General features: G+C 35.3%; 1 protein-coding gene across 5 annotated transcripts in view; it reads right to left on the bottom strand.

Moving 5' to 3' along the window:
- LOC143252175 (nocturnin-like) overlaps positions 1-21,183 on the bottom strand; it is an 89,405-nt gene that overhangs the window by 28,083 nt on the left and 40,139 nt on the right. For 2 of the 5 annotated variants that reach the window (XM_076503909.1, XM_076503905.1), the window contains one exon: positions 14,023-14,096. In XM_076503909.1, coding sequence (XP_076360024.1) covers positions 14,023-14,069 — 47 coding nt within the window. In that variant the 5' untranslated portion in view covers positions 14,070-14,096. Of the gene's footprint in view, positions 1-14,022; positions 14,097-15,067; positions 15,184-19,060; positions 19,104-21,183 lie in introns of those variants that run through there. The other 3 variants (XM_076503907.1, XM_076503908.1, XM_076503910.1) reach the window with 3 other exon arrangements.

Here is a 21,183-nt window from a genome sequence, read left to right as displayed (position 1 = left end):
GTGTAGGAGTGATGAGACGTGCAAAAAATGGGTAAAATATTCAACGTCATGATGAATCACGTGCTTTGTATGAGTAGATACTCCTACAGTGCAGAATGAAAAACCTGGCTAGTTTTTTTCTTTTAAATAAAATAACGTTATTTTAATATAATTAAATAAATGCAACAATAGGGGGCTAAAGTGATATCAGCAATATAAATTTTAAAGGCTTATTTGTGCTACTGTTCATATTTGGTCGGAAATGGGGATCGTGAGCACAAAGTTTTTGAGCGTTTGTTAGGGTTACCACAAAGTGTGGTAATTTGTTATATAAAATCATTACATATTTGACAGTTGTTTGTATACTGAACTATTTAACAGTTATGTAATTAATTTGACACCAAATACCTATCTTGGTGGTTGAAAGTAGAAGTAATAAACTTACATTTAATGTATCCTAAAATAAAAACCCATCACGGAGAACAAAAGGTAGTAATGGACCAATCACTAGTATACAATATTTCCTCGCTTACTACCTTTTAAGTATTTAGCAAACAACTTTATAATATAGGTCATGTAATAATTTAGAACGTGCGATACAGTCATTAAAATTCATATTCATGGACTATCGCTTTTTTGTATGTGGGGAGGGGTCATATCAGGTTTTTTATAAAACCAGATTCTTTACAGCAAATGTACGTAACTTGTTGGCAGTAAATTTCAACAATAAACGGCCAGCACACAATCCATTCATTTTAAGATAATATATATAAAGAACACATGAAACGTATGTATAAAAACTTCGTTAGCCTATTGTTTAACCACAGTCGAATCTAGGGCTTTAAATAATTGTTTTTCGTCAAAAGTCCATACACAGCAGTTCAATTATTTTTCAGGACCCAACTAACAAGAAGAATTATTTATCCTCTCCTCTGTTATTACAATACAATCAGATATAAATTGACTTTGGTTACCCAGTGCGTTAATTCTCTAATAGTAACATATCAAAAGTTCACACAGAATGGTAACAGTTATTTTAAAACCCAATGGACAAGATGAATTATTATTCTCTACCTCTGTTATATAAATATAAACTTTGAAACTCTCACTAAATTTATAAACAGCCCATTGCAGCTAAACTGACAATCATGTAGTCTAGCTTCACTTTTATTAACTTACTCCTCCCTGCATGTCCAGGTGGTTAAGGCACTCGACTCATAATCCGAGGTCGCAAGTTCAAATCCCCGTCACATCAAACATTCAGCCATGGGAGCGTTATAAAGTTACGGTTAATCCCACTATTCGTTGGTAAAAAAGTAGCCCAACAATTGGTGGTGGGTAGTGATGACTAGTTGCCTTCCCTCTAGTCTTATACTACAAAATTAGAAACGGCTAGCGCAGATAGCCCTCGTGTAGCTTTGCGCGAAATTGATAACAAACTAACTTAATTCCTGCAGAAATCGTCAACCACTTGGTCTAGATCAGTGATTCGTAACCTTGTTGGATGTACTGAATCCCGGAAGTTTCGTAATTCAAAAATAAAATATGATTTTTTCAAATTCAAAACATAAGTGGATATTTTATTAGTGCACAAAATGAACCAAGCATCAGTTGCACACAATATCACTGTGTTCAAAGAACAAAACCAACAAAACATGAATTTCACATAAAAAAAAAAAAACTCAATGAATATTTACTGCAAATCAATACGACTTTTGCTGTTGCCTTTCAGAGACAAGTTCATAAATGCACGGCTTCACCATTCCAAGTGCCACTCTCATATCATTTTCACAACAAAGTCTGTTCCTTTTCTTTGTTTTTATGCCTACCATCCTCGAAAAGAATTACTCGCAAAGATACGTTGTAACAAATGGTATGAGTATCTCCACGGCTTTCTTAGAAATAAGAGGGTACGCTACGATTTGGTGACACCAAAACGTTGAGAGCGTTGTTGTTCTGAAAAGTTGCTGTTGAACCTGGTTCTGCTGAAGTTAAGCGATTTCGTCGAGGTATTCGTCATTGACATCTGCTGTCGCAAAACTAAACGTGAACGGCTGTCTCACCCATGATGGATATGACTTTCTGGCGGGGAAGTATCCGTCGAGAGACTTTGCGAGCTCATCTAAGTTCATGGCAATTGCTTGCTTCAGTTCCCCGGGTACAGAAATGTCTCCGATTTCAGACACATCTTCAATCTCACTTACACAATCGTCCAGCAGGGGAAAGTTTGCGAAGTTATCATTCTCTGTTCGTCGTTTCCATAACGGTAGCTTTTTTTGAAACGCCTTCAGGTTTTCTTCCGCTTCGATGATGTTGACTCTACCGCCCTGCATCTGTTGATTGAGATGATTGAGAGCATTGAAGATATCGGCCATGTATGCCAAAATGAGAATAAACTCAGATTTTTCGAAGCAATCTGCATGACAATGTTGGTGCTCTCGCAAAAACAAGGCTTCACACGCTTGGCAAAAACACGATTCAGCACCTTTCCCCGGGATAACCACCGAACGTTAGAATGGTCCAGAAGTACCTCGAATTCAGAGCCCATTTCATTACACAGCTCTTTGAAGATGCGGTGCTTCAGGGAACTATTTCGCACAAAGTTCACACATTCCACTTCGATTTTTAATACTTCTGCCAGTTTTGAAGGCAAAGTTTTTGTTACCAACGCATGCCTGTGCAGAACACGGTGTGTTACAATGATGTGTGATGCATCGGCTTTCATCAGCGCACCAAAACCAGAGTTTCGTCCCACCACGACTGAAGCTCCGTCCGAACAAACTGCAGAAACCATATCCCACAAAAGATCGTTGTCTCTGAAAAAGTCATCCACAAGTTTCTTCACATCGGCTGCCTTAGTTGTTGTTGTTGAGGCTTACAAAATAAAAAATCTTTTATCTCGTCGCTCTTCACATAGCACACGAATACAACAAGCTGGCTTAGATTGGAAACGTCGATGCTCTCATCAAGTTGAAGGCTGAATTTTGCTGGACTTGAAATCAGATCTCCAACTACTTGAGCCAAGATGTCATCGCTCATGTCATCTATTCTGCTGCTGATGGTGTCATTTGAAAGAGGAATTTGGGATAACTTATTTTCAGCAGCTTTTCCCAGGATGTTATTCGCCATCTTCAACGCAGCTGGTTTTACCAGTGCTTCACCAATGGTGTGTGGTTTGCCCTGCTTTGCAATCAGGTACGCAACTTCGTACGATGCTGTGAGGATCGGTTTGTCGATGGGTGCAAAGCCGAGAACAGGCAAAGTAGCCTTTTCATCGAACCCGGCTTTCTTTACCTTGAATTCAGAAAGCGTTGTGTTCTTGTATTTCTCTCATCTCCATGCAGCTTTAGGGAATGTTCTCTTAGTTTTGCCGGTGCTAGACTAGAATTGCTCAACTTGGCATTGCAAATCATGCATTGAGGACGCTAACTCCCATCATGTTCCGTTATACATGTGAATCCATACTATACGTATTCGTCCGACCACTTTCTGTTTTTGATCGACATAATTAGTATGGAGGGATTGAAAGATTAGGAAAAAAAATCACAAATGACGCACGATTACTACACTCACAAGTCGACTGCTAAGCGCAGGAACTTCCCTGCAGCATAGATATTAAGGCCAAGTGATGTGACTTGATCAGCCGCAGCCAATGATGGCCAAGTGAAGAATGACGTCACGAATCATACGAGTGGGGTGAACGGTCGGACACACACATAGTATATGTGTCTTGTCCTCCGCCGAACTCCTGAGACTGACTCACCGAACCCCTGGGGTTCGATTGAACCCAGGGTAAGAACCACTTGTCTAGATTTATTTATCTCTCTCTTAACTTACTTTCCTCCTTGTATTCTGTATCTGCATGTATGTATAACACGCGAAAGAACAATCTGGAAAAATCTAGCCCTCTAGTGACAACAATATTACACATAACGAGAAAACTTTGAAGTTTCGAGTAAGATGACGTCACTAGTAATGCACAAACCTAGTTCACCATTAATTAAATTGCATACAAAACATTCGACGAAACAGAAATTTTTCATAATTATCGTTTTTATAAGAATTAGTTTTCACCACTCTTATTATGCAAAATACATAATCAGTAAATAAACTAATAATAATTCTTAAACCGAACAGTCTTGCGAATCCAACAGGATGGTTACGATACTTTTAGTAGAGCATGATATAAGTGCCGAGATATCTCTGATTTGAGTCGAGTGCGGCCTAGCAGTTAGCATGTTGGGTCATAAGCCAAATGGTTCAGAGAGTGTGATAACACTGAACGCGCTCCGCACTTCAAGCCTATTTAAAAAATTAGAAAAAAAGTTAGTTATTTCCGTTATTCGATTCAAGCTAAACAATGCCCATGTGACGGCGAGTGATGTAAACTGTTTGCCTTCTTTCTGGTCAGCATCTCAAGATTAAAATTGGCTGCACAAGAACCCTCGGGATCTCTGACCAATTAACTAAAGTCCTCCTCATCAAATCGATTCTTTTGTATTGATTTCCTTCACTTTTTTCTCTGTCATATTGCTAAATAAAAGTATATTTCTTGAGCTTTTTTAAATCTGAAATTACTTGCAAATCAATTAGATTTACGGGGGAAATTTGAAGTAAAACTGTTCACGTCTTGCTATAAGTTATAGGTCGCTGAGCAATGTTATCTCTAAGTATATTTAGCGTAAATACTTCCGTCCTTACCGAGCCACTTTACTAGGTTGTAATGTAGGGCATAGTTTTTTTTCAAACTACGTTCCGCGGAGCCCTTGGGATCCACCATAGTAATCTGGGGCTCCGCAAGGAAATTTTAGAATGTCGATATTTTTTCCTAAGACTATAAAGTTGAATTAGAATACGCTGTGCAAAAAGTAAAATATATCTTTAATATAACACATTTATCGCATTTTGCACCTTTTAATAATTTTATTCTGCCTAACGCCAGACCATTTTATATAGTTCTCGCGGCGAAAGTGTTAATACTATCTCAACTCACTTCGACAGTGCCACCACTGATTGCTAGTAGATATGGCACCATCCCAAGATCGTATGCGTCACTGGTGATGCAAGATAGCCCAGTAGTTTTCTATGAAACAGCGGTCAACCCTGGGTAGTGATGCCAACTGTCTTTTAAAAGCCAGATCTGCATTAGCGGCTAAATCTCAAACAAAATGAAACATGACGTCATAGCTTGCAACTTGTCTAAATTTGAAACATTGTGATGCAGTATCAATTGTTTCAATTTAAAAGTATATTTATATGAAGTATAATTATATTTATGACAATTATAATTGTAAATTGTTAGGTTAAGTTAGATTCCTTGTAGTTAAACTACGCATGGCCAAGCGTGTAAAGGCGTTTGACTCGTAATCCGAGGGTCGCGGGTTCGAATCCCGGTCGCACCAAACATGCTTGCCCTTTCAGCCATGGGAGCGTTATAATGTTACGGTCAATCCCACTATTCGTTGGTAAAACAGTAGCCCAAGAGTTGGCGGTGGGTGGTGATGACTAGCTGCCTTCCCTCTAGTCTTACACTGCTAAATTAGGGACGGCTAGTGCAGATAGCCCTCGAGTAACTTTGCGAGAAATTCAAAAAACAAAAACAATAATTAGACAAAGTTGATACCAATGAGCTCTATGACGTCATGTTTCATTTCGTTCGAGATTTAGATGCACGTCAGATCTGGTTTAATATTTTGTTATTTGGCTTAAAATTTCTTTTAAAAAAAATTACAAATAAGAGGTTAACCTTTTCATTTAGAAAAATATATTATTCTAGCGACCAAGCCTTTTTTCCACAAATACATTTCTGACTTCGTTATGGCAACACTGATCTTCGGTTAGGATGTCATCGCGAGATGATAAAACAAGTGCTTGAACGAATTTTCACTAAGAAGCTATTTTGTGTCCGTGAAAATACTTTCGAAGTGCCAAAGATATAAGAATACGTGTTTAGTCAAATTAATAATTAGTTGCACCCTTATAATGGATAAGTGGCTGAATATCAGTAATAAATCTGATACAAGTAAAAATCTTCATAGGCTTAAGCTTGATAAGAATTCATCGGCGTTATCGTCGCGTGCAAGTAATTCAACGCAGGATGATGCAAGAAGTACTGAAACAAGAAAGAAAAGAAAGTTTGATGAAAGTTTTACTTAATATGGTTTTACATGTACAGGTAATGAAGATGGACCTAGTGTGTTGTACATGTTGAATGTAGAACAGTGTTGAGTAACAGTAGTTTGCACCCAGCAAAGTTAAAACGGCATCTAGAAACCAAACACTCCAAATTAAAAAATTCAACTTCCGAGTATTTCAAAAGAAAGTGTTTGCAATTAAATACATGGAAAGCTACATTACGTTCGTTTGTCCATCAGAACAACAAAGGTGTTTTCATTGCTCGTGTTAGCTACCATATTGCAAAAGATGGTGAAGCTAATACAATTACAGAAGATTTGATAAAACCACGCGCAAAAGGTTTGGTACAGTTCACGATTGATGACAAATTTCTTAAAAACATTAACTCTGTGCCCCTTTCTGACAACTCGATTTCTCAAAGAATCAAAAATATGTCAGCAAATTGTTCAACAGAGTAAATAAGGGAAGTAAAAGCGAGTCCAAATTTTTCGCTTCAGATGGATGAATCAACAGATGTCGCAGGTTATACGATGGCGCTTGTGTTTGTTCGCTATGTTCACGAAGCTAGTTTTGAAGAAGACAAGCTAACTTGCAAACCTATGCTAATTCAAATAACAGGCGAAAAAAATATTTAAACTGATCGATTTATTTATGGAAGAACATGAGGTCAAATAGCAACTTTGCTCAAGTATTTGGACTGATGGGGCTGCAACTATAACTGAAAAATGTTCAGGCGCAGTAGCACGCATAAAGAAAGAAAAAGCCGGACATCGAGAGTATCCGGGCACAGGACAGGTAAAACTTTCAGTGCCTGTCCTGTGAAAGTGGGTGTTCTCGGGATACTCCCGTTCCCCCCCCCTCCCACATCTAAATCTCAGGTATTGGATCTTTAGATCCAAAGTTTGTACAAAAATTTGCTGCTTCATACTGAAGTCATTCTCATACTGAGAATGGCTTTCTCGGAGAAAAGTCACTTGCTCGGTTTTATAAGGTGCGTGATGAGATAGAATTCTTTTTTATCTGCATAGAAATTAAGGGGCAAATGCTTGAAATAGAAAGTGGCTTACCTTTCGGACGTATTTGCCTATTTAAATGAAGTGAATGCTACAATGCAGGGTAACGTACTTCGAAGCTCAAAGTAAAATGGAAGCGCTTCAACGTAAGCTAACACTGAGGTAAATGTATACTTATGGAAGAACTTGGTTGCTTCGAAAATCTTAATGGTTTTTTTACTTACGAGTGAAATTTTCTTAAGTGAAGATGCAAAAGTTTCAGTCTTGCAGCACATATTTGATTTGTGTACAACTACTGGGGAGAACTTCCTTCCTCATTTAGAAGAATTTCTATAGATTCAAAATCTCTTTGTTGACTCTGCAAATACCAACGATTTGCCTTTGAAAGAGAAAGAACAGCTTGTAGAAATTTCAGCTGATTACACCCTATAAACAAAATTTCAGCAGGAAGAAATTACACAGTTTTGGATTAAAATGTCATGGAATACCCTGAAATAAGTAACAGAGCTTTAAAAATTTTGATGCGTTTTCCAGCCACATATCTTTGTGAGCAAACATTTTCACTGTGTACAGCTACAAAGACCAAATTTAGAAACAAGCTAAATACTGAAGATGATTTACGCTTACAGGTATCAACCATAACTCCAAATATTGAACTACTTTGTAAACAAAAGCAAGCCCATCCGAGCCAGTAATAAATAGATAAGCACACTACTTTAACTGATATAAATTTCACAAGCAGAAATTTTTGAAGTAAGTTGAAGTAGAATTGTTTCTTTAAATACCGATATTTTAAATAAATTTATATTCTAAAAGCTTGAAGTAAACTTTATACGGTGCTAGTGATCGATTTTTTTCCATTTTTAGAGTATTGTTTTATTAAAGCTCCAGAAAGATTTTTCTTTCTGTTGTGAAGCTCCGCAGGTCTAAAAAGTTTGGGTTTGATTTGTTTTGAATTTCGCGCAAAGCTACACGAGGGCTATCTGCGCTAGCCGTCCCTAATTTAGCAGTGTAAGATTAGAGGGAAGGCATCTAATCATCGCCACCCACCGTCAACTCTTTGGCTACTCTTTTACCAACGAATAGTGAGTGGGATTTATTGTCACTATATAACGCTCCCACGACTAAAAGGGTACGTTTGGTGTGATGGAGATTCGAACCCGCGACCCTCGGATTACGAGTGGAGTGCCTTAACCACCTGGCCATGCCGAACCTAAAATGTTTGAGAGCCCCTGATCTAGGGTACACGTTACGCAGTCTTTGAGCTTTCTTTAAACAACTGAATTGATTTAAAATACCGGTAGTTTTTATATGACAAGATAAAAATACTGATTAATTACGAAGCTAATTAAAGATACATAATTTTCACTAACATTATAAATATGTTATTAACTTATTCATCCGAGTTGTACGTGTTTTTTTGTTGTTGTTTTTGTATATAGGACTTATTTAGTTATAGTTATTGGATTTTGTTTTATGAAAATGGATCAACATTGATTGTAATTTTTATTCCTATGGCCTTTCTTCCATTTACGGACCTTTTCAAAACAATAAATACATAAAATCGATGTGAAAAAAAAAGTGTATCATTCTGAATACACCTCGACGCATAAAATACAAAAACAAACCAATTCCTTGTTTGTTTATTGCTACAATGTTAGAAATGAGTTATCTGTACTCTGCGGATTGCGCGTCTCTAAACCTGATTTTTAGACCTAGGTTTACTGCTGAGCCACCAGGGGCGTTGAAAATTTTGGAAGAATCTTTAGAGAGGTACTTTAGACAATCAAATGTCTTCTTATAGTGGTACGTGACATAATAATAACCATGTATGATTTAAGAAGTATGACAAATCTTGAATTATACCATACAGTTACTGACTGACTATATATATATATATACAAGTAAAATAAAAATAAACTGGCACCTTGTAAAAACTCAGTGTCCTTTATGATAAAATTTTAGCTAGCTTTATTAATATATTTAAACTGTTACTACAATTCAGTTTGTGAAATATCCAAGTTTAAAAGCTCAGCAAATATACACATTGTAAAACAGGATGTTAAATATACTGGTGAAAAGTATGTGCCGTTTCGGTTACCTCAATATCCTGTAACACAGGATCGTGCACAGTTATAACATAATGATCTGTTTCGGCTCGATCAGTATACTGTAATACATCATGTTAAGTATACTGGTAAAAGTATGAGCCGTTTCGACTAACTCAGTATCTTGTAAGGGTAAGATTAAAAAGTGTGATCCGTTTCGGCTAGCTTATTTATCCTGTATGTTAAGTAAATAGTTAAAACGTACGAGCCGTTTCGACTAGCTTAGTATTCTACGGCATTCTATGTATATAAAGTGCATCAGTAGCACTCCCCTAGTAAAAAGAATTACTTTACAATAGAAAATGAATTTATAACGAACGACGAATGTGTTATTTCTGTTCATAGATGTCCTACAGGACGTGATAAGAAACTGTTCTTTGCCACGTGACTTTTAAACAAAACTACAGTTATCTTGAATCACACAACTAAGGAAACAAAATGCAAACGCATATGGCAATCTTTCTCGAAACGTTCACGCTCATATTGTTATCAGTGCTGGCTTTTGGAGCGGAAATCTAAGGAAGTTTAATCGGAACTTTTGCACAACAGCCTATAAAAACACCAGAGCTATAGTTTAATGCGATGTTTACTCCATTTTATTGAACATAAGTTTCAATACAAAGGTTTATCTGACAAGATCACCCTTATTTAACGTGGGTGATATATAAACTAAAACAATGTTTCAGTAAAAACCGTGTTTAGATCACGATGAAAGTTTACAGCTACCCTTCACTGAAGCTAACTTGTCGAATTTAGCTCTATAAAAACTCAATGAATCGAAACCCCATCTGTAGCGTAATAAGTCTTTAGACTTACCGCCCAACTACCGGGGACAAACTTGTGTTCTATTAAAAAGCTTTTCAATTTTGTGTAAATATTTACTTGGTCCTGTCCCACTAACACAGGGAATATATGTATATAATGTAGCTTATAATTTCCACGAAAGGGGACAATGTGTTTTAATCACTTCCATCACAATACAGTGTGTGTGTGTGTGTTTTCTTATAGCAAAGCCACATCAGGCTATCTGCTGAGTCCACCGAGTGGAATCGAACCCCTGATTTTAGCGTTGTAAATCCGTAGACTTAGTGCTGTACTAGCAATGGGCATCACAATACACTAGTGTATAATCTATCAGTAAGTTAGTAGGCACTGAAATTATGTCACATAAGGGACTTAACGTTGAAATCTGACTGCAGTGATGTAAGTAAAACGTGCGCATGCCATGCATTACGAGAAGAATTATGCAGTTTGTAGGCTGCAACACAGCATGCCATATGAACTTTAAAACCAATAGATAAAGATAAGCGCTACACTTAATTTTGGTTTTATTTAGTCTTGAAACAACATACTTTCGGGAACCCTAGTAATCAAGACCAACAAATAGGCGATCGTCATTATGAACCACTACCATGGATTATGATGTAACCTACCATCACCGTTTAAAGGGCACGATTAACATCGGTCGCAGTTATCGATTCGTTTGTTTTAGAATATTTACGCAAAGCTACACACAGGACTATACGCGCATAGCCTCCATAATTTTGAACTGATAGATTGAACGGAAGATAACTAATCTACAGTACCTTCCGCCAGCTCTTGACTCACTCTGATGAAATAGTGGGGTTAACTCTCAATCATACAAAGCACTGCTCTAAACTGCAGAGAGAGAGAGAGAGAGAGACAGATTTTGAAAACGAAAGGCGAACCATAAATACTCGGATTCACAGTCCAGCACACTAACCACTAGGCCACACATGGCCCTAATTTCTGTATAATTTACAATTTAAATGCATTATCTGATATTTATATAAATATAACTATAGTGTGATTATGAAATATATTTATCCTTCGCAGTTACGGCGCTCAATGTTATCTCTCTCGACAACTCTCAGAACAGAAACTGATACGAAAGTTTTGTGAAAATTCGTGCAGCCTCCATCCTAAAATCTGTTAATTTCCAGTTAGGTAAGCCTGAAATGAATTTGTTCAAATGGTTTCTTGCATACCTGTGACATTTTATATGTTAATCTTTAGTGCTAGTCGTTTTCCCAAACCCATTTGAACCACACATGAAGACTTACTGTTTTGTACAGATTCTTAGACGTTATCCCAGTTTCCAAATAAATCGGCTAGCTCAAAACGAACTTAGTTTTTAACTAAGTTTATAACTTAGTGATAAGACTGAAAGCTTATAAACACTAAAAAGTAGGCCTGGTACCCACGGTAGGGACATCGAAGATACCCTAACGTGTAATTTGATGCTTAAAAACAAACGGTTAATTGGTTTGGTTTGAATTTCGAGCAAAGCTACACGAGGGCTATCTTCGCTAGCTGTCCCTAATATTGCAGTGTAAGACTAGAGAGAATGCAGCTAGTCATCACCTCCCACCGCCACCTCTTGGGCTACTCTTTTACAAACGAATAGTGGGATTGACTGTTACATTATAACGCCCCCACGGCTGAAAGGGCGAGCATGTTTGGTGTGACGGAAATTCGAACCCGCAACCCTCGGATTACAAGTCCAGCGACCTAACCACTTAGTCAGCCCAAACAGGGCCTGCAATTATTAAACATTTATAATGTTGGGTCAATCCCAATATTCGTTGGTGAAAGAAGTAGTCCAAGAACTGGCAGTGGGTGGTGATGACTAGCTGACTTCCCTCTTGTCTTGCACTGTTAAATTAGGGGCGGTTAGTGCTGATAGTCTTCTTGTAGCTTTGCACGAAATTCAAAACAAACCTTTAATAATTTCAACACAGTTCAAAGAAAAGTTATATATTTTCTTACGATAGTATCAACACTGTTCTTGAAATTCCGCATTTGAAATGACTGAATACTACGAAAGTTAGATGTTCATTAGTTTGTGCATTTACTTCTGCGTCCACAGAACAAGTGGAATACTTACATTTGTTGGTATCGCAAACTTATTAATAACAAGCCTCCTGACTGTAAAATTTTCTGGTTCAGAAGTCTGCATTTTTCACGTCGATTAATTAATTCCAGCTACACATAACAAACGTCGTGATACTTACATATCAAAAAACACGATCTTACTGTAGTAAAAACATTTAACCTTACGTGAAATTAAATTGGTAGGTTTACCCTCATACAGCATACGATACCTGTATTGTACCAATTTATGTAACGATGTACAATAATCACACGTATTCATCATATACAATTCCATGACACATTGATAATACGCAATCGTCATAGCTCATTTTATCATGAAAACCCGACAATATATATACAAGTCATATTACACAATGAAGACAACATTAAATAAATGAAGTTACGGCACCTCAGACAGTAAATAGCAATGTCTAATTTAACCGTATAAATATGCAACTAGTAAGACATTATTTCATTTGACTGCGTATAATATTTAGAGGGTTTAGGCAAAAGAATACGAGTGTGTTATTCAGCGTTAGTGGGCTTTAATATTCCAGTTAACATAACTCAATTAAAAATACCATAGGAATTCGAGCAAATATGTTAACAGTTAACTAGTTAAAGAGAAAGACAGATGACTGGATGGATGGACAGTATTTTGTTTTTGCTTATTTATTTTAGAGCAGAGCCGCAGAATGGACAATTAACGTTACTTCTGCCGAAGGGATCAATCCCCGAATTTCAGCATTATAAGCCCTGAAGATTACCACTGACCTACCAGGGGCTAGATAGGTAGTGAACATCAAACAAACCTCTATACAGTAGATACAAAAATTAATGGGAACAGCTACTTTATTAAAGGGTTGAAAACATCAGTTAAGGAGTGAGCTATGGTTTTGAGTGTAAGTCCTACCACTTGCGCCCCCCAGTGGCACAACGGGCTGTCTATAGATTCGCACCACGAGAAGCCGGGTTTTGACATCCGTGGTGGGCAGAGCACAAATAGGCCCTTGTGTAGTTTTGTGCTTAATTCCAAACAAACAATCTAGTACTTACAAATTACTCTATTGTTATTATAAACACCTTTTCATTTCATTGTAACTAGTATAAAAGAGGTATGGACCCAAGTTTATAAATTTATTAGTACCACTTAGCACATTCCGTGTCAATGCTTCAAAGGCAGGCAAATTAACAAAACATCGGCTGCAACTCTGGCATCTGTACAACGACAATAATCACAGTCAGCTAAGCGATACTTCTATACAAGTCTTTATCGCCATCTGTTGTCTGGTATATTAAGCGTCAACAATTTTTTCAAACAATATTAACATCAAGTCGTTAATAAGCAATCGTTCTTGCTCACAAATTAATGGCTTTAAAAAAAACTCAAAGCAATATCTCAGTGTGGTTGAATATCACGCTGAATGGCCAGATACATACCGGTAACAATAATATATATATATATATATATATATATATATATTACACACACACACAAATAAAAATATATACTTAAAAACTGGCCTCAGTATCCAATTACACAATTGTTTATTAAATCAGAAAAACTATAACACACGGTGACATGTTACACTATGATGATCCAAACATGACCTTACATTACGTACTAAAGTTCCTTATCTATTCACCCTTGAAAGTAACCTAATTACATAATAGTACTTTATATATTATTGTTGAATTCAGTATGTGCTTAACTATAAGGTAATTTTTATTATGGCCTATGTACACACTATTGTATTCAATATGTACTTAACTGTAGGCTAGTTTTTACTGAACTCTTAGGCCCTATGTAAATACTGTTGTATTCAACAAGTGCTTAAATGTAGGTTAGAGCTCTTACACTCTCTATACACAACACAAAACATATAACTGACCTGAAAAAGCGAAACAAAAACCGAGCACAAGTTCCTAACAAAGTCATAACAGTCAATGAATTTGAGCCTCTCTTCTGTAAATAAACAGAAAGAAATAAAAACGTTGTGTAACAATGTAAAAATATGCATGTAAATGAGACAAATCAAGACTGTTTTTATCTTCAATATATAAATCCTGACTGTGCAGTATTTTAATAGGTGTATTACAGAATCCTGGCTCAAACCTTGGGCCATTCAATTGTAGGATGATGCCTATTGCTAAATTATACTTGGCCCAGAACTGTAGAAAAATCAACAAGAGTTTTATTCATTTGGTTAGAATATACAGTGGTCTAGAAAGTCAAAATCAATTGTTTAAAAGTGTAATACATTTCTTAAAATGCAGAGATCTAATTTATGAAAATAAACATTCAAAACTTATTGGGTCAAACATACCACACTTGTTTGAAAATAATTATAATTTAATAATCTTTCCTCTAGACACTTTTTACATATCATGAAGGAATTTATCTTGAAAATGAGAGTTGTGTCACTATCATAACATAGCCAAGTAAAAACTGTTCATTAGTTGTCACAGGTGTAATTTGTACTTTACTAGATTGGTACTTTCTGTGAAACAAAAATGATGTAATTATTTTGCTCTCTTACAGTGTCTGTGACTTAATACTAACATATGTGCATTTAATATCAAATTATTTGAAACAGTATTAAAAATGTGTAAGTGTAGTACTTCCAGACACTCTTTCGTACTCATCAGGCTTGGTCAAACCTGCAAATAAGTAGAGGTTTGAGAAGAAAATATATTACTAAGTTAAATTTAGTTCTCTCAATTTCGACCAAATGAAAAACAATCTTTTTCGAATTTACAAAACAATCACAAAATAACATGTAAAAGGAAAGAACCTTTACAGAAATGTGTGAAAGTCTATTATCTGGGAGAAAAACTGTTTCAGGCTAAGAAACATAACATATATACAAAGTTCAGTTCCAATCTTCTCTTGATGTATACACTGTCTATGTTTCCTCAAAGTATCACTTGACTCACCAGCACAAAAGGTTGCTGTCTATCTTCATATAATGTATTCTACTTTACAGCAGTCTATCTTCATATAATGTATTCTACTTTACAGCAGTCTTTCCCACGAGAAAACACGTATAGTACTACAAATAAATGACCCAGAACAACAAGTAAATATGGCAAAAGAAACTACATTCTTGATGAGACTTAAATGTTAAACTTACTACTTATATGCATGAAAATTATGAAAATCTGCAGAACATTAAAAGAGCTAGTATAGATGGTTTTCAGGGTGTGAAATGACTTGACAAAAAATCCTTCCAAAAGAAAGTACATAAGGTAAAATTTTGTCTTGAATATTTAATGAGTGACAAATTTGTAATAATTTTAATGACCTGTCATGAGGTCACAAAATATATGTTTGGCCATAACGTGTAATTAAAATGCATGGTTAGGTGAGATTGCAAGCAGCAAAATAAATACAACAATCAAGTTATGCAGGAAGGGATAATCAAAACTTTAAGATAAATTTTGGTCAGTTACTGAGGCAGTTAAATCAAAAACCAAGCAGGGTATCTCTTAAACATTATAAGATTATATTATTTTGGGATATGATAAACTGTTGTGAAGATTAATTCTGAAAAATTCTTATTAAGAAAAAGTTATTGAATATAATTATCTTAAATATGTAACTTAATGATAAGTCTTGGAATACTTAATACCATGTGTAATACTTCTACTATAACAACATAACACAACGTTTTGGTACATCATGGGACCTATTTGTCCATCTTGACTGTCCCATCCTCTAAATTAAACTAAAAATATTAATAAATAAAACCTTAAAGCCAGCCATTATCATTCATACACTTATCAAGCTTTCTCTTAAAGCTCACTTAAATTTGTTGTTTCCACAACAATCGAAGGCAACCAATTGCAAAAAGCCAACCACCCTGTTAGAAAAATAAAACTGTTAAATTGTTGATAACTCTTACCCTGCCAAAATTTATATTTATGTCCCTTCATCATACTATTCTCACTTTTAAATATGAAAATATATAATGTATCAACACTATTAATTCCCTTTACAATCTTAACCCTTTCAGCGCTGAATAACAACTTTTAATGTTTGGCATGGCGCTGAATATATATGTTTGATACTTCAACTAATTACGCTATCAGTACTAAAAGCATGATATCTCGGCAATAACTCAACAAAAGTCCCTGAAATGTTCAGTGATTGTACCCAGTACTATATATGTTAAATTCGATACATAAGAGTAACAGGAGTAAAGGAAGGTCACCTGCCGTGCTGAGCCTACAAGTTCACAGAGGTCGCCAACTGTGCTAAAAGGGTTAAACACCTCAATCAGATCCATCCACACAACTCTTCTTTTTCAAGAGAAAACAATTTGAAAGATTTCAACCTCTTATCATGTTCTATAATTTATCTCAAATGAGTTTCTGATTTATTATGTTACATATTGCAATTTTAAGTAGCCAGAAAGCAGAATTTGAATTTATAAGTTAATTCAATGCCAATACGTATCAAATTTATGATATTTGTAAACAAGATTCATACCCACAGTTTTCTTTCTAAACACAAATATATTTTAATATATATAAACAACAATACAATTTACAGTAAAGGTTATCACAAATAATGGTTTATATACAATAGTTTTACAAACATACAATGCTGAGTTTTCTATCTGCTCTGGAACTGAATCTTTTATCAATGGTTCACAGAGAGTGAAATAATTCTATGTTGATACACAGGTACACTTCACTTGGTGGGGATGCTAGCTAGCTATATTCTTGTCTGGTTTCCTGTAAATTTCTCACAGCTGAAATTATACATTTTCATAGAAATACTAACATCTGAAGGTAATTATATGAAATGGAATTGTTTGTAATGTTCAAAGTCTGTAAACATTCATGGTCAAATGTCTGTAGTTTTCTGATTAATAAGATCACAAATTATAACTTCAGAGGTTTATAGTATATTGACTACAGTGACCCAACAACATTAAACTCTCTCTGCATGTTGTGATGGCTACCTTTTATACTGATTGGGTGAAATTATTAAAAATTCAACTGCCAATAATATTGATATTCATTAGAATTTTATACACACACACACACCATACATTGTTGATTCTTGTGCTCAAGAATCTTCTAAAAATTTAGTGAACAGATGGGACTTTCACAATACACATTTAACAATATACATTACATGCATTTATAAATATATATTAAACTGAAACAAACATAGATATTAAAATAAATGCATAACACTAAATCCATTACACTCTCCTCATATGACAACCCCTTCATGCAAGGCACCATTTTAGTAATCCTCCTATGAATCCTTTCCAATAGTTCAATGTCCTGCTTAAAGTAAGGAGCCCAAGACTGAACACAATACTCCAAATGTAGCCAAAACAGAGATTTATACAATTAATTTATAACTTCTTTAGACTTGTATTCAATATTTCTGTAGATGCAATTTAAAATCCTTTGTCTTACCAACAGCACACTATTTTTATAATTAAAATCCATCTGCCATTCATTTGTCAAACTCACTAAATGAACCAAATTCTTTTGTAAGGCAGTATCATCCTCTTCACAGTCAGCAATGCCCAAGAACTTGATATCATCAACAAAGTTAAGTAATTTATTGACCATTCCTACATTTACGTCATTGATATAAATCAGAAGAAACAAAGGTCTTAAGACTGTGCCTTTAGGTATCCTATTTGTAACATTAATCCAGTTTGACTGAACTCCACTTGTTACAATCCTCTTTTTTCTTCCATCCAGACACTCTTCTATCCAATTTCATAACTTATTCCCTACACCTATAGAAAAATGAAATGAAATGACACCTTGGCAGGGGTTTAGTTTAGAGAGAGAGAGAAGAGTCTAAGGAATTCTCTCCCCCAACAGGGGTGTTCAGGAACGTTGTAGTTCCTCTTCATCTCCACTTGTGGAACATTATTCAACTGCACATGGGAGTTTTCCTGTATTTTAATTTGGCTTGTTTGAGGCAATGAAGTTAGGTACCTATAGAGAGATGTCTTATAAACCTTTTATGTCGAACCTTGTCAAATGCTTTCTGAACATTCAGATACACCAAACATACACCCTAACCATCAGAGTAATGCTGCATGCTTTATATTAGGAGAACACTGACAAAAGAATTCTTTATCATTTTGTAAATTTTCAGTCATAGCCATCTTTCTCATTCGATGTTTAGCAAGCATATGCTTGCTAGAAAGTTGTGCTGAACTATACAAACAATATCTGCAAATTCCTGACCCCAATAGCCTCGAGATAACAGCACCCACCGTCAACTCGTAAGCTACTCTTGTCTCACTGAATACAGGGATTCAGTTCACCAAACAATGAATTTATTGAGTCACTTCTCAGACGCTAACCATTAGGCCACACTTGTCCCTGCAACATAGAAGTCTGCTAGCTAGCAGTTACAGATGGATCGGTTAATAACAGAAATTGACAAGACTGAATATTCTTGCTTTAACTACTTCTTTTAAAAATACACTTTTATTTTTAATTTCATTTATATTAATAAGTACACTAAACAAGTACGTTTCGTGGTTATCATAAGAGTTTTTATATTAAGAACATACAAGTAATTGAATGTAATAACAAGCGGAAACTAAACATTTTAGAAATTTGAAACGATTAGGCGGTATATGTGATGAAATTTAGAAGTATTTCATTAACTTTATTTTTAACTTACATTCTTTCAAAAATTGTAAATTTAGGTTACTGTAAGACAATTATTCGAGAAGTCAATGAATGTACGTACGGTCTCGAAAATTCAAAGTAACGACGAGAGACGTCATTAACTTTACGAGAAACATCTTTCAATAATAAAGCCGTACCTCTAACTAAGCTCGCTTTAGATCAAACGATAATGTACGATTATAAATAAAAAATAGTTCAAATGTGATTCAGTTGCAAGATAAACGCTAATATTCTAGGTTCACTTACCCACGATGAACTCAATTCAAATTGCCTATTATGTAGCCTTGCGCTGAAAAAACAAGTAAACAAATATGTGTATTAGTAAAGTTCATTTTTTATCATCAACTTAGGTCGTAACGATAACGGTTACTTTTTATTGTTGACGTTCAACTAATCTAGACTTTAGTTTCGTATTGTTATGGCCAAGTTAAGCTCTCAGGGGCCCTGAAGGTTAAACAGAACAAAGATCCCCAGATACATATATCTATATACGCCTACAAGTACTTAGAATACAAATATACAAATAGTATTAGCATGTTCGACACTCCGTATTTGACAAATAAAAACAGTACAAGTTTGTTTGTTTTGAATTTCGTGCAAAGCTACTCGAGGGCTATCTGTGCTAGCCGTCCCTAATTTGTCAGTGTAAGACTAGAGGGAAGACAGCTAGTCATCACCATCCACCGCCAACTCTTGGGCTACTCTTTTACAGACGAACAGTGGGATTGACTATAACATTATAACGCCCCCACGGCTGAAAGGGCGAGCATGTTTAGTGTGACGAGGATTTGAACCCGCGACCCTCGGATTACGAGTCGAGTGCCTTAACCACCTGGCCAACAACAGTAAGAGTAGCACAAAATAGCAACTGATAGGCAATATACAGTTTTTTAAAACAGCTTTATATTTCAAGGAAATTTAAAACGAGAACACTGAAAACCGTCTGATCTACGAGAGCTAAACTAGCTACAATAATGTTTCCAAGAAATGTAATTAAACGTGATAAACATGCTGGCTGCAAGTTTGACGTGTCAATTTATAGGTAGTAACTTGAAACTGGTTTATTCCAAAAAACTATAGCTTGGTTAGTTTGTTTAATAATCTGGCCACACGTACTGGAGCAGTCAGTAAAACTGTTGCGGAGTTGTAAATTGGTGTTCTTCCCACTTTGAGTATCGAAACCCAATATTTAGCGTTATAAACCCTCAGACTTACCAATAAGGTCACTAGGTGCTATGCCTAAGAGAGAATACATATTGCTATGATAAAGTATTGAAAGTAAGTACCTAATGACTTACCTTTAAAATTTATACTTGAAAACTAGTCTGAAGAATAAAAATCCAACCAAATAGACAATATCTAAGCATTTACAATCTGAACATAGGATATGGATTAAGTATAGTTGGTAGAAACGAATGCCTTAATTACTGACACTTAAAACAATTTAATTGACAAATTTTCTCGAAAATTTCTTAAATAACAATATCGGTTTTATATCGTGTGCACATCAGAATAAAAAAACAGTTATGTTTAATATTATCTGGCAAAGTTTGCACGTAACTTCTTGTGCAATACGATGTTCAATTCCTGAAATTTCACAAATATTAGGATATTAATTTTATTAAAATCGAATTTTATATTCACTCGGCCTTTTCATGATGAAAAACTGTTGTCTTACTCATAATAATGACAAAGCTTTTACTGTTTTTTCTTAGATGACACTTTGAAATTAAGTATTTATAATTTACCGGTTAGTTTAGACAGTTGGTAATAAAATGCTCACTAATCAACCTGAGATTGAAACGTGTGAAAATTCTACACAGAATTATGTAAACTACCAAATAAAGTTATAGGGTGGCACGTAATTCTTTACTCTATACAAATATTTCAAAATGAAAAATTCTTTATTAATTACTTTAAATCATAAGATATTTTATCCTGTTCAAAAAAGATCGTATCAATATAGCAAATATAAGATGCATCTGTTATTTGTCAGGGTTAACAACTTAAGACAATGTATGAGTGCATGCAATGATAAATAACAAAACTCTTAACTTTCACACAGTTTATTTATATTATTACTGCACACATTATTACCGAACCAAAATGTTATACAAGCTTTAAGAACTCAATGTATATACTTAAGATGTGTGTGTGTATACACACACACTGCACGATGGTCAAGTAACTCTGTAGGAAAAGGTAGTAAAAATATAGTGACGGTAAAGAGTGCTTTCTGTTACCCTTTTCAGCACCCAGCTCTTAATGTATTTCCACAGTGTTTCACGTGATTAATTAATTAAGGCTCACTGGCTGCAGATGTGTCTTACTGATCGAAGTTGAAAGGTCGTGGGTCAAAGTAGAAAGTG

This window comes from Tachypleus tridentatus, chromosome 6, assembly GCF_004210375.1.
Source record: "Tachypleus tridentatus isolate NWPU-2018 chromosome 6, ASM421037v1, whole genome shotgun sequence".
NCBI lineage: Eukaryota > Metazoa > Arthropoda > Merostomata > Xiphosura > Limulidae > Tachypleus > Tachypleus tridentatus.
This window is presented reverse-complemented; position numbering and strand designations above follow the sequence as displayed.